At 41.4% G+C, this 13,125-nt stretch overlaps 2 protein-coding genes across 2 annotated transcripts in view; one reads left to right on the forward strand and one right to left on the reverse strand.

Moving 5' to 3' along the window:
* Positions 1 to 7,743, forward strand: part of evplb (envoplakin b) — a 17,028-nt gene extending 9,285 nt beyond the window's left edge. Inside the window, exons 9-22 of the mRNA XM_057345203.1 lie at positions 272 to 367; positions 467 to 577; positions 659 to 805; positions 898 to 1,052; positions 1,128 to 1,225; positions 1,309 to 1,481; positions 1,609 to 1,787; positions 1,908 to 2,046; positions 2,752 to 2,945; positions 3,044 to 3,194; positions 3,289 to 3,372; positions 3,455 to 3,559; positions 3,744 to 3,836; positions 4,041 to 7,743. Of these exons, the coding sequence (XP_057201186.1) occupies positions 272 to 367; positions 467 to 577; positions 659 to 805; positions 898 to 1,052; positions 1,128 to 1,225; positions 1,309 to 1,481; positions 1,609 to 1,787; positions 1,908 to 2,046; positions 2,752 to 2,945; positions 3,044 to 3,194; positions 3,289 to 3,372; positions 3,455 to 3,559; positions 3,744 to 3,836; positions 4,041 to 7,508 (5,193 nt within the window). The 3' untranslated portion in view covers positions 7,509 to 7,743. The remainder of the gene's footprint in view (positions 1 to 271; positions 368 to 466; positions 578 to 658; positions 806 to 897; positions 1,053 to 1,127; positions 1,226 to 1,308; positions 1,482 to 1,608; positions 1,788 to 1,907; positions 2,047 to 2,751; positions 2,946 to 3,043; positions 3,195 to 3,288; positions 3,373 to 3,454; positions 3,560 to 3,743; positions 3,837 to 4,040) is intronic.
* A 137-nt stretch (positions 7,744 to 7,880) lies between these two features.
* LOC130561107 (sphingosine kinase 1) overlaps positions 7,881 to 13,125 on the reverse strand; it is a 17,661-nt gene continuing 12,416 nt past the window's right edge. Inside the window, exons 3-5 of the mRNA XM_057345243.1 lie at positions 12,831 to 12,925; positions 12,621 to 12,736; positions 7,881 to 11,007 (exon numbers count right to left, since the gene is read on the reverse strand). Of these exons, the coding sequence (XP_057201226.1) occupies positions 10,239 to 11,007; positions 12,621 to 12,736; positions 12,831 to 12,925 (980 nt within the window). The 3' untranslated portion in view covers positions 7,881 to 10,238. The remainder of the gene's footprint in view (positions 11,008 to 12,620; positions 12,737 to 12,830; positions 12,926 to 13,125) is intronic.

A 13,125-nucleotide genomic window follows, 5' to 3' on the forward strand; every position in this document is an offset into this window, starting at 1 on the left:
ACTCACTCACTCACTCACTCACTCTCTCTCTCTCGGTCGCTCGCTCACTCACTCACTCACTCACTCTCTCTCACTCTCTCTCTCTCTCTCTCTCGCTCACTCGCTCACTCACTCACTCCCTCGCTCGCTCACTCGCTCACTCGCTCACTGACTCACTCATTAGCTCATATATTAATTTAAGTCATGCAGGCACACGCAGGCACACACTAAATCTGATTGATTCTGAGGGAGTCTTGCTGTGATTGTGATGTGTGTTATGTGTGTGTTTCAGTCGTGCAGTGAAAAGATCAATCAGGAGTGGAGTCGCTTCATGAATCTGTGCGTGTGTGAGGAAACACATCTGGATAATGTAGAAGACTACAAAAAAGTGAGCGAACACGCATTAAACATTCCGTCTGTCACAGTAGTTTGACGATAACATACAAAAACCGATATCTAATATGAGTTTGATCAAATATTTCATCAGTATCAACTGGATGTGGAGACGTTCGGTGAGTCTCTGAAGAGAATCAAAACCACCACAGAACCGTCAGTACTGAGAAACATGAGCAACCACGAGACCTTACTGCAGCTGGAGGTACACACACACACACACACACACACACACACACACACACAGTATTGGAGTGTTCATGTGTTCATGTGTGTGTGTATTCAGGGTGAGGAGAGAGCTATCTCCAGAAACGAGCAGAGACTGGCTGATCTGAGAGAATCCTGTACAACACTCGCTCCTCTACACCTGAGAAGAACCACCACCAACAAACCCATCAGCGTCATCTCTCTGTGCGAATGGACCACAGACGAGGTAACACACACACACAATTTTATTTCACAAAAATACACTTTCAAACGGCCGTTAAGAATGACTCCTCTCTGTCTCTCTACCGCCCCCTGCAGGACTCTGTGAGCAGAGGCGATAAACTCACGCTGGTCTCTGATCCCAAAGAGGAAAACTGGGAGGTGAAAACCAGCACAGGGAAGACCAAGACTATCCCAGGAGTCTGTTTTCTCATCCCTCCACCTGATTCAGTCGCCATCGAAAAGGTGGACAGGTAAGAAACTGAGACACCCATCCATCTACTTCCTGTTTCAGATGACCTGTGAGACAGATGTTTGTGTTTGTTCAGTCTGAGCAGGGATTTCTCGGATCTCAAGAGGTCCAGATCTGCTCTGCAGTCTCAAGTGAAGACGTCAACTGTGGAGGTTGTGAGGGTCGTGAAAAGAGGTTTGTAAAAAACAACATTTCGTCAGAAAACAAAGAAGAAGAGAGGTGAAGACGCGTGATGTTTGATGATTGTCTGTGTGCAGCATCTGTATCAACGGCTCCTGGAGACTCGAAGTATGACACCACCAACAGTCAGCTGGACCGCATCAATGGAGATCTGCTGAAGCTGGAGAAAGATTTGCAGAGCAGAATGAGACGTCCTTTAGACCGATCCGACCCTGCTGGAGATCTGTCTGTCAGAATCAAAGAGCAGGAGGTGAGAAATGACACTTCAGAATAAAACGTCTTTCATTCTTTCTATGAGAGGGCCTGCGGCATTGTGGGAGATTTGCAAACATGTCACTCACATGATGTATGATAGAGGTTTGATTTCATATGTCCAGAAATTTGGTGTGATTCTGAGAAACCTGGAGGCAGAGAAGTCTTCCATTCAGAGAGAAGTGCAACCGCTGCTATCCCAGAAGCCCCTGGATCCCACCGCTTCCACAGTGCTTCAAAAACTCACTACAGCCAACAACAAGATCGATGACCTCACAGCCCTCTCTGGTCTTTATAATAAGAAGTAAGAAGAAACTCTCATTGGGTGAAGTCTGCATGAAATCACACAAACCTGTGCAGCGAGGTTTCATCACCTGCACCGAGTAATGATTGTAGTGTGATATCTGTTTTTGTCTTTTCTCAGGACCACAGCAGCCATGTTTCTAGAGAAACAGATCAAGAAGGTGGACAACATGGTGTCAGGGTTTGAGGATCAGCTGGCTGTTGACACTGTACTTGTCAATGAGCCCAATAACATCAACACTCACTCCAAACAGCTTCAGGTAGAGACAATCTGATGTTAAAAAAATCACGTATGCCTCTAAATCTGCTGTCTTTAGTTTACTACGGTATGTTATTTACATTAGAAGTGAAGCGTGCTGCTAGAAACAAACAAACTTCAAATCCAAATTTTGAATTTCAGTTATCTAAAGCCATAGAATACTAAAAAGAAACATTTTAAATAACAATTATTAAGAAATAGGATTAAATTTGTATTGATTTATTTATTTGTATTTATATTCTATAATAATAATAATAATGATAATTACGTTTCTGTTTTATATAATAATAATAGTAGTAACAATAAAAGTAATAATAATGATTATTAATAATAATAATAATAGTTAATAATAATAGTAATAATAATTATTATTATTATTACTAGTAGTAGTAGTAGTAGTATTAATACTAAATAATAATAATAATATTTAATAGTTATAAATTATTGCCACCAATATTATTACAATTACTAATAATAATCAGAATAATAATGCATTTTTTAAAGCTTTTAAATATTGTTCAGAAGTTAGTCAAAAATATGGCCCTGTAAATATGTGCATCAGTTTTCCTCTGGTTGACATTAACATTTCGGCAGCTTGGTGTCAATAAATGGAAAAGATGTTGATATGAAAATAATTTTTCCGATAAAAATGAAAGTGAACAAAACAACAATATTCCTGGATCTCCTGTCATCATCTTCTTTTCAGAACATGAGAAAAGATGTCAGCTCCAGGAAAGCTGATATTGAACAGCTGAACCGTGAGTTAGAAGTGGCCGAGCAAGCCAGCAGCTCCCTGCAGAAGAGCTTCCAGGAATACTGTCCTGATATCCGTCATCAAGAGTCTGATGTCAAACGCCTGACGAATCGCTACGCCACCATCCCCAATCAGCTCCAGTTGAGGTGAGACGCACTCGTTTTTAACTTTACTTCTTAGTTTACTCACAGTTGATTTTCTCAGGTGACTTGGAAATCTGAACTTTGACATTTGTGCTCGACAGGACGACTCTGTTAAAAGAAACAGCCATTAAGGACCAGGAGTTTGAGAACACCGTCCACTCGCTCAACGCTTTCCTGATCAACATGCCCAACAACAAGATTCGACCTGGAGAAAGTGCCTCGCAGATCTACTCCAAACAAAGCTCTCAGCTGGTCAGTGCGGTTGTGTTTTACACAAGAGTTTCAAACAGTATTGACCTTTAATGTTCTGATGGAGTACTGTTTGGTGTTTGCTGTTTGGTTGCAGAGAGCAGTTGAAGACCTCAAAAGAAAGACCGATGAGGTGAACCGGGTCGTCAAACTTTCTAATGAGCTGCAGAACGTTCTTAATGTACGTAACCATGAGTAAAACACTACACGTTTCTATTAGTTTTAGCATAAGCATTAATACTAAACTGTTTCTGCGTTCGCAGGAATATGAGGTAAATGCAAACAAATACCGCAGCACGCTGGGAAAACCAAATATAGACGCAAATAAGGCTGAATACATTAGCATGGCTGAATCTGTCCAGAAGAAGGTAAGATGAAGAGCATATGAATGTCAGATCATGTTAAACTAGTTTAGTTATTACTACGTGTACTCTTAAAGAAATTCTGTTCATTTTCTTTGAAGACCTTCTTGAACATGTATGTAGGCATGATATAAGAGAAACGTTTATTATTTTTTATTAACTTTGTATAACTTTATTCTTTGTTTTTTAGGAAAGAGATGTTGTAAACCTTTATTCCGAAGTGTCTGCTGAGCATGATCAACTTTTGAATCAAGTGATCTTGGCCAAAGATCTTGTCAATAAGGTACAACAAATGTTCGATTATGTAATGTAAATAAGTTGTAAATAAACCCATCAGAAATGTTGTAACAGTAGCATCACAACAGCAAAAGAAAGTCTGTTAAAGTACCTCTCAATGTCAAAAGCTGCTCAAAGTCCTTGTTTCTTTCAGAAGTGCTTGTCATAGATGATTTGTTTGTAATTCATTTGTTTGTTTTCATTTGAACAGAATGACCAAATTGTAAGTCAGGTGGTGGTGAAGCAGCAATTACACCTGCAGAGTCAACAAAGAGACATGGTGGAAGTTGACGGCCTGAAGCGTGAACTCACCGAGGAGATTTCACGCCGCACTCACGCCGAAAATGATCTGAAATCCTTCAGCAAACGGATGATATCCCTCAAGAGTCGCAGAGGTGTGGAACGAGTGGAGGAAAAGGAAACCGTGCATTACTACCGTGACCCAAAGCTGGAGGCCGACTTGGAAGTGCTGAGAAGGAAGATAACTGAAGAGATCAACAAACGCTCTGCTTTTCACACCGAAATTGATATTGTGAACAAGAAAATTATCAACCGTGAATTTGAGGTGACCGAGATAAAACCCAGGCTGGTGACCAAGGTACTTACAGAGATTGAGCGGGACCCCAAACTGGATACGGAAGCAACTAGAATCAGAGAGATGATACGCAAACTAAAGGAGGAGATTCGAGTGATGGAGAGCGAAACTGTGCACGTACGTACTGAAGTCACCGTCTTGGAGCAAAAGAGACCCACGATAAGAGAGAAAGTCGTACTGAAAGAAGTTGTGAAGCTGGAAAGAGATCCAGAAATGCTCAAGGCTGTCCTAAGCTTTAAGAATGAGATCTCGGATGAGAGTATTAGGTCAAAGAGCCTGAATGATCAAATATTCCAGGTTAGGAGTCAGATCAATAATCTCGAGAGGATCATCCCAACCATCCAGCCTAAAACTGTAATCAAGGAGGTGAAGAGGGTTGAACAGGACGAAGAGCTCCTGAGGGAGTCCAAGAGCCTCCGTGTAAACCTGGAAGAACTGTCTCGAGAGATTTCGGTTTTGACCAAAGAATTATCTAGCCTTCAGATCCGCTTCAGACAAGTGGAGACAATCAAGCAAACGATAGAGATCAATGAGATTATCCACGAGACCTACAGAATAGATCCTGATACTGAGCTGGAACTGAGACGTCTGAGAAATGAGCTTCAACAGATCAGCAAAAGACGCACTAGCTTTGAGAATGAGATCAACCTGATCATGGTGGAACTCAAGACTCTGCGCTCCCAAAAGCCCAAGGTGGAGCTGAAGGAGGTATTCCAGGAGGTGGTGAGAGAAGAGAGAAGCCCTGAGATTGTCAAAGAAATTAAGAGACTGAACGAGCATCTCATCATTCTGAGAACCAACTATGACACGATTCTGAATAGGGTAACTCGTCTACGCAAGGACAGGGATGAATGGAAAGCTGAAAGGTCAAAGGTGGAGACAAAAGTTGTGACCAAAGAATTGATAAAGTATGAAAATGACCCACTTCTGGAGAAGGAAGCCGAACGGCTCAGGAGGGAGATGCGGGAAGAAATTCAACGGCGTAAAACAGTGGAGGAATATGTTTTCGACCAACAGAACAAGTACATCGTGCTGGAGAGACAGAAACGGGAGGAAAGGGTTGTAGTCCACGAAGTGGTGCGCCTCCAGACGGATCCCACCCAGATTATCAATCACGAGAGGTTAACCAGGAATTTGGAAGAGATGATGAAGACTCGTAGACAATTGGAACTGGAAGTGCAACAGTTGAGAATCCTGGTGCTGGAACTGCAGAAAAAGGCAGAAAATGTTGACCAGCAGAAGAAGATCCTAATAGAGACAGAGCTGAGACAAATCAAGTCTAGAATCTATGAGCTGGAGACTTGTCCAAAACCGGTTGAGGAAAAGATTGTTATTGAGGAGGTGCTGAAGGTTGAGAGAGATCCTAACGTAGAGAAACTGATCACTGGGCTTCGCATTGAGATTGAAAATGAATGCAACAAAGTATCTCTCCTGGAAAAAGACAAACGAACCCTTACAATAAGAATACAGACCCTGACCAAAGAGAAATCTGTCGAGAAAATTGTCTACAAGGAGATCATCAGAGTGGAGAAGGATCAGAAGGTTGAGGCCGAAAGAGAACATCTTAGAGGCCAAGTTGCCCAAGTGATAAACTCCAGATGCCTTAAAGAAGAAGAAGTAAAGGTAATCAACAGCAAAATAACTAGAATTCAGACAACCCGAACAACTTTCTCCCAAGAAGAGGGCACCCTGATTATACAAAGGGATAGACTCAAGAGAGAGAAGGATGAACTTCTTCAAGAGTTAAGAAGACTAGAGGCTCAACAGCATGAAATCACTATTACCTTCCAGCACCATTCCAAACTCTCGAGTGAGAAAACTCAAATCATCCGGCAAAAAACCATCAAGCTGGAGTCCGAGCTCCAGCGTCTAGAGAGAGAAATCCTGGAGGAGAAAGACAGAATTCACAAACGGGACACTACAATCATAGAGCTGAATAAAGAAGTCAATACAATGCTTAATTCAGAGACCAAGAGAGAGACCAACATCTCCACCAAAATTACCATTCTTGACCCAGAGACCGGCAAAGATATGTCACCCTACGACGCCTATCTTGAGGGTCTGATCGACCGCAATCAGTACATTCACCTTCAGGAGCTGGAGTGCAGTTGGGAGGAAATGACAACGACCGGTCCTGAAGGCGAGGTCACAATTCTGCAGGACCGTAAGAGTGGAAAGCAGTACTCCGTCAAGACGGCGCTGCAGAATGGCCGATTGACCCAGTATGACCTGCAGCGCTATAGAGAGGGTAAAATATCCATCTCAGAGTTTTCTCTCTTGGTTGCAGGTGAGACGAAGTCAAAGTCTTTCCCTGTTTCAAGTAAAATGCAGACAACAACTGTACAGAGTCTTCCTCCACCGAGCCCCAGCTACAACTCTTCCAGTTTGACTCGTCGCACATCCTACTCCAGCACCAGCAACCTGAACACGATAGTGAGCACCAGCGGCGATGAATTTTTTCCAATTTCCGGAGTACTAGACCTCACCACAGACAGCCGCATGTCCGTAAGAAGCGCCTTGACACGCAAACTGATTGACGGAGATACGGCCATGAGGCTTCTGGAAGCTCAGGCTGCCACAGGAGGCATTGTGGACCTGAACAAGAAGGACAAGGTCTCCGTTCACAAGGCGGCCCAGTGTGGATTGATCGACTCCAGCCAACTTCAAAAGCTCCTTAATGCCCAGAAAGCCTTCACCGGTGTTGAAGATCCGGTCTCGAAGCAGCGAATGTCAGTCGGAGAGGCGGCCCGCAGGGGTTGGATACCCAATGACAGCGCCTTGTGGTTTATGGAGACGCAGCTCCTCACCGGTGGCCTTGTAGACCCCAACAAAGCAGGTCGGGTCAGCTTACAGAATGCAATCGATAAGAAGTTGGTTGACGCGTCAGTGGGCAAACAGCTTCAGGATGAATCCACTTTTATGAAGAACGTGTTGGATCCCATCAAGAATGAGAAGATCACTTATAAGGAGGCCATGACTCGATGCCAGAAGGATGAACTCACAGGGCTGCCTCTGCTCCTGGTTTCATCAACTGATGCCACAGATGCTCCTTCTTTCTCCAACTACAACTTCTATAAAAAATAAAGGCAGTAGCTCTTGATATCACACACGTATGTTTGATCATAAGGGACTTTTAAACGTAGATGTTCTTTCATACCCATATACTCAAAGGTAAATAATCTCTGGTGTGGATGGGTATTATTTTATGGGGTGTTTGCCTTGATTTTAAAGTTCACTAACTGTTTTCTGATACTTATGATGACATGTTGGGTGAAATTGCTTTTTTAATATAATGGTAATAAATGAATCTCTAAATCTCTCTGTATTGTGTGTATTGTGCTCTGGTGCTAAATATAAAGTTTTGTTTGTCATAATAAATGGTTTGGCATTACAATGTTTTACTAGCAACGTGCCTAGCATTCATTTTTCCCTTTCTGTCGATGATGAGAAGTTTGATGTACACAGTTTTTTTTACAGGTAAGAGTTTAAGTACACAAACATGAATGTGTTTTATCACAAAGTTTATTAATAACCCATGACTTTGGAAAAAATAGAATGCATTTATATACAGATCTCAAGTACACGCATTGTGCTATTGAAACAGCAGTCCAGCAATTTTATGTAACTATTGAAGAATCTGAAACAAATCAAAGCACCTTCATTTTAGATTGTAACATTTTGCTGCGGAATTCACTTCATGTCAGACATTGTGCAAAAATGATAACCATAAAACCTCTCATCAATAAAAAATAATATAGTATGTATTCAGACAAGAATTATCAGACCCACAGACTAAGATTTTAATGACCCTTCACTAATCCCCACTGACAAAAAACATCTTCAAATCTCATTCAAGTCTCATTATCAGACAGGTTTTTGTTTATCAGTCTTGTGTGTTTGGGTACACTGTAACAATTAAGTAAAATCAAACTGGCTTTAAAGATAAGTTCAACTGTTTAAATGTCTTTACATCACTCCAACTCATCAAAATCAGCTTCAACTTATTTCTAAAACTGAATAAAATTAAACTACGTACAGTAAAAGTTTAAGGCAGCAAAAAATGTTTCCTACAATGTAGTTTAAAACAGCTCTCTATGGCTTTAAACATTTCATCTCCTGTCTGTATTTGCTGTTAGTTTATAAAGCACAATAATGTTACAGCCCTGTGACGGACTGGATTTTACGCCCAGAAATACCAACCAGACCAGCACCAAACCATCATAAACCAGCCTGAGCAAGCACAGAAAAAATGGTGGTGTAACTGCAAAAAAAAATGTTTTTACTCATGATTTTTGTTGTTTTCCAGTACAAATGTCTAAACATTCTTAAATCAAGATACATTTATTTAAAAAGCAAAATGCCTGAGATATTGAGTCAAAAATTGATCTAAATTAAATTTTATATTTACACGAAGAAATAAGCCAATGGGTAAGTAATAATACATTTTATTCAAAGGGAAAACAAGATATCTTTAGCCTATCGCCAGTTATTTTTTCTTTTTAAGCATTAAAAATAAGAATATTTTAAGAATTTGAAAATGTGGTTTTGTGTTCATACAATGAAAGTCAATGGGGTTCAGTATTATTTAGTTATGAACATTCTTCAAAAAAAAGAAAAGAGAAACTCATACTCATATTCAGGGTGAATAGATTTCTCTTTTGTGGGTAATCTATCACTTTAAGAATATCTTGATTTAAAAATGCGATTTAAAAAAACAAAAAACAATACTAAGTAAGAAAGCATTTTTTTTCTTTACAACAGGATTGTATATGAATCTTAAATTTTGACAGCAATTGAGATTTTTGAACATTACAATTCTAGAGAAATCTACTAAGCTTTCGCAGGTCAAAAAGAAAATGTCAGAAACCTTTTAGTTGCAGTAAATGATAGAAAGAGCGTAGTGCTGTATTACAAGGGCAGGTTGTTGTAGAGTAGTGTTGTAGTCCAGCATTAACATTCATCCAGAATATGAAACATAGGAGGGAAATTGTCACAGTAAATGAATTTTGCACGTGTGTTCCCATGATTTGACTTGCAGGAATAATCATGAGCATCCTTGGCATGTTTTGTGTCACATGATCAGTCCTGGAGTCTGATTGTGTAGTGTAGCATCACGCATGATGACATCATACAGTATACTGACCTCACGCACACATCCAGACATATGCTGACAATCACACCAAATCCAGCAATCTTGAATAACCACAAACATGACACGTTTTGCTTTACTGTAGAAAAATAAACAACTACATCATTTTGTTTAACATTGGCACTTCTGAAATTCAAGATTGATGCACCGACAGAAATTCCAGCGTAACACAAGCACCCGGAGACACCAGACCGAAGATGAAGCTCCCAAGCACGTCCAGGTCACATATTTCACCACGAATAAAATAACATTCGTACTATTTCAAACGAAGAAGTTTATGCACGTGTGCTTTTAGTCTCCTTTTCAACTAAAAATAAGAAAGTAAACTTTCAATCTAATTTTATTTACTTCTCAGAAAGAAATCTGGTAAACTAGTACTCCAAATTTACAACATTTATAAGCTGAAAACAGTGCTTCCTAAAGTATTCTTTTATTGTGTAAGGGTAAAAAAAGTTGTACGTTTTTTTCATAATAAATGTATTTTCGTTTATTTCAATATCGGGGGGAAATGTGACGCAGACATGTTTTGGTGAGATTCATTCAGGTAATGTTTCTAATCAAATGTCAAACTTTAACAGGTTGTGCGGTTCTATACTGTATGCGTTTCTTCTAACGTTATTCCTGTATTTCTAAACAGCTGAAGAAAAGCTCGTGGAGGTCAAAGGTCATCCGGTAATGAGTCTGGCCACTCCCCGATGTGCCTGCGCTTGCAAGGGTCCGTATTCCACCTGCTCCCCGTCCACGGTGATGATACCCGGCCGGGTCTCCGGCTCCAGTCTCAGAGCCCTCGCCCGTCTGTACACCAGATGAGGACACCCGCACTCCATGTGCGTCCCGCTCTGCATGGCCCGGAAGAGTCTGAGCAGAGTGGGCCGAGAGATACCGGCCGTCATGTAAAACAGATGAATCACGCCGTCGTCTGTAAAAGCGCTGGGAGCCACCAACCAATCCTCACCCAAATATGATTGAAACATGGCTACAACCAGCACAAACTCCTGCTCCTCCACCACCGTCCAGCTCTGAGGAACAGGCTGATCCAGCGGCACGAGGAGATGATCCACCAGACGCTTGTGTTCAGAGGGATTGTGCTCAGAGCTCTTATTGCTTGCTCGGTTATTGTGCGTCTGTTGTGCTTGTGACACATCCGTCTCCAGATTGTCTGTAGCGGGGAGAAACGCCAGTTTACCGCGGTAGGTCCTCAGAGACGCCAGACGGACCAGCGTGCCCACGATGAAGCGAAAAGGGCCGATGAGACGGAACTGCTCGCTCTCGATGTCGACGTCGGCCACGAAGCCCCAGGCGATGGAGAGGAAGGAGAACAGACGGACGCCGGAGGACAGATGGACGGAGATCAGGTCCAGTTTAGAGGTCAAACCCTTACAGAGCACAAACCCACAGCTCACCAACAGATCTTCACCCCACACCTGAGGCTTTCTGGAGAAAATCAAAAACAAGGAATAAAGGTAAAAAAAGGAATCATTTCTGAATTATCATAACAAAAGTAACCAAAGAAATAATAACAAAAATAAGATTAACATAAGATTAAATTGTGTTCATGTATACGTAAATAAAAAAGGTCAGAGAGAAAAACGCTGTTTATATAGGTTAAGGAACTTTTAAACTTGAGTGGTGGGTTTTATCATTTTGAGTAAAAACTTTTTCACTCGGTGAATTTTAACCTGGATATCTTGAATCATGAATCTTGAATCATCTTTGTGTTGTGTGTGCCAGCAGGGGGCGTTTCAGTGCTGTCCTCTGCTCTTCAATGAACGCTTCACTCAAAATAACAAAAACATCCTCTCACAGTTTCTCACCCTTATGTCATCCCCGAAATATATGCACAAACATCTGTCATTAAATGAACTACACGTCTAATGAAGTGAAATGATGCATTTGTAAAACCGCATAATATTATATATTATATATATAATACCGCAATATATTGAGCTTATTTAGTGATCGATACATCTCATATTAATCATAATCATGTACACAGAGCGATGCGTTGAACTATGGCGATTTCATCATGTTAAATTTCATCGGTTTTAGAGAATCTCGTGACAAAACATGTTGATGACAAGTAGTCACGAGACACGCACGAAGTTATCTACGAAGAAATAAAATCATATCTGAGATCAGATGAGGGTGAGTGAATGATGAGAGAACTTGAGGTGAACTATTCCTTTAAATCATTTCCTCTGGTTGATGTGAATGTCCCGCTGCCGTCTGTCTGTGTTTCATGAATAGAAATGACTCTATTAGTGTGAGTAAAACTCATCACACTAAGAGTCACCCTTAACTTTGTGTATTTTTACGGCACCTAGTGGTGAGGTTGTGAATTGCAACCAACGGCTCACTCCACCCCTCACCCCTCCCTTTCGAATCACTACGGAGGCTGACACAGTACTAAGATGTCGTCACGTTTTCTCTTCTTTGCCGAAGAAGATAACGTATTTATGAAACACGTTCTGTAGAGCAGTTTGTCCGTTAAGGGCTACTGTAGAAACAACACGACGAATTACACGCAAGGGGACCCGCGGTGTATGCAGATAGAAATAGCTCATTCTAAGATCATAAAAACATAACGCTTCATTATGTAAGGTCTTTATACACATCCGAAGAGAGTTATGTACTCTATATTATATTGCATTTCTCTCCAAAAAATGACACACTGGACCTTTAAAACACTTTGTTTAACCTTTCACCCCTGACCTCTGACCCTCTGTTCACCTGAATTTCAGTTTGACTATTGTATTATCTTGCTCATTAGTGACTCATTCTTTATTCATTTGCACTTGTATTCTTGGTTTTAAAGACAGGAGTGTAATAACGACGGCTGGCTCAGCAAACGAACTGCAGGAGGAGAAACGCTTCAGATCCCGAGCAGGAATCAGACGTCTGATATTACTCCGTTTATATTGTCATGTTGGTGTTTCTGCATGTTGTTTCCAAACCCATTGAATTGTATTCTTACTGCACATGTGGAGCAGTCGTGTATGTTATTATCAGACATGCTGTGCGAGATCAGACAGCAGTGATGCTCTCACCGTGTGTAATGATGAACAGATGCAGCGAGTGCATTTCCAGAACCTCCCGGCAGAATTCCCACAGGAGTCTGGATGGCCTTCTCCCAATCCGGCCTGTCCATTAGACCGTTCACCACCTGCACAACACACACACACACACACACACACACACACTTACATGAGCGGGACCACACACACACACACACACAGAGTGGAGCAGTGTGCACACACCTCAAAGAGCAGCCCGTCTCCAGACAGAATAACTAAAGCATCCCACTGCGTCAGGTCAGCGTTTCTCACCATCTCCCGTGCGTGATTCTGTCTCTCTGCGTGAACACAAGATAGAGTCAGACATCTGTCTATCTTCAGGTAATGGACCGAGTGAACGGGTTCTGATAATCTCATGTGCATTAAACACACCTCTTAGATCTCACTGACAGAGAGAGAGAGAGATGCACGTGTGTGTGTGTGTGTGTGTGTGTGTGTGTGTGTGTGTGTGTGTGTGTGTGCGTGTGTGCGTGTGTGT

The sequence above is a fragment of the Triplophysa rosa genome, linkage group LG11 (assembly GCF_024868665.1).
Source record: "Triplophysa rosa linkage group LG11, Trosa_1v2, whole genome shotgun sequence".
Taxonomy (NCBI): Eukaryota; Metazoa; Chordata; class Actinopteri; order Cypriniformes; family Nemacheilidae; genus Triplophysa; species Triplophysa rosa.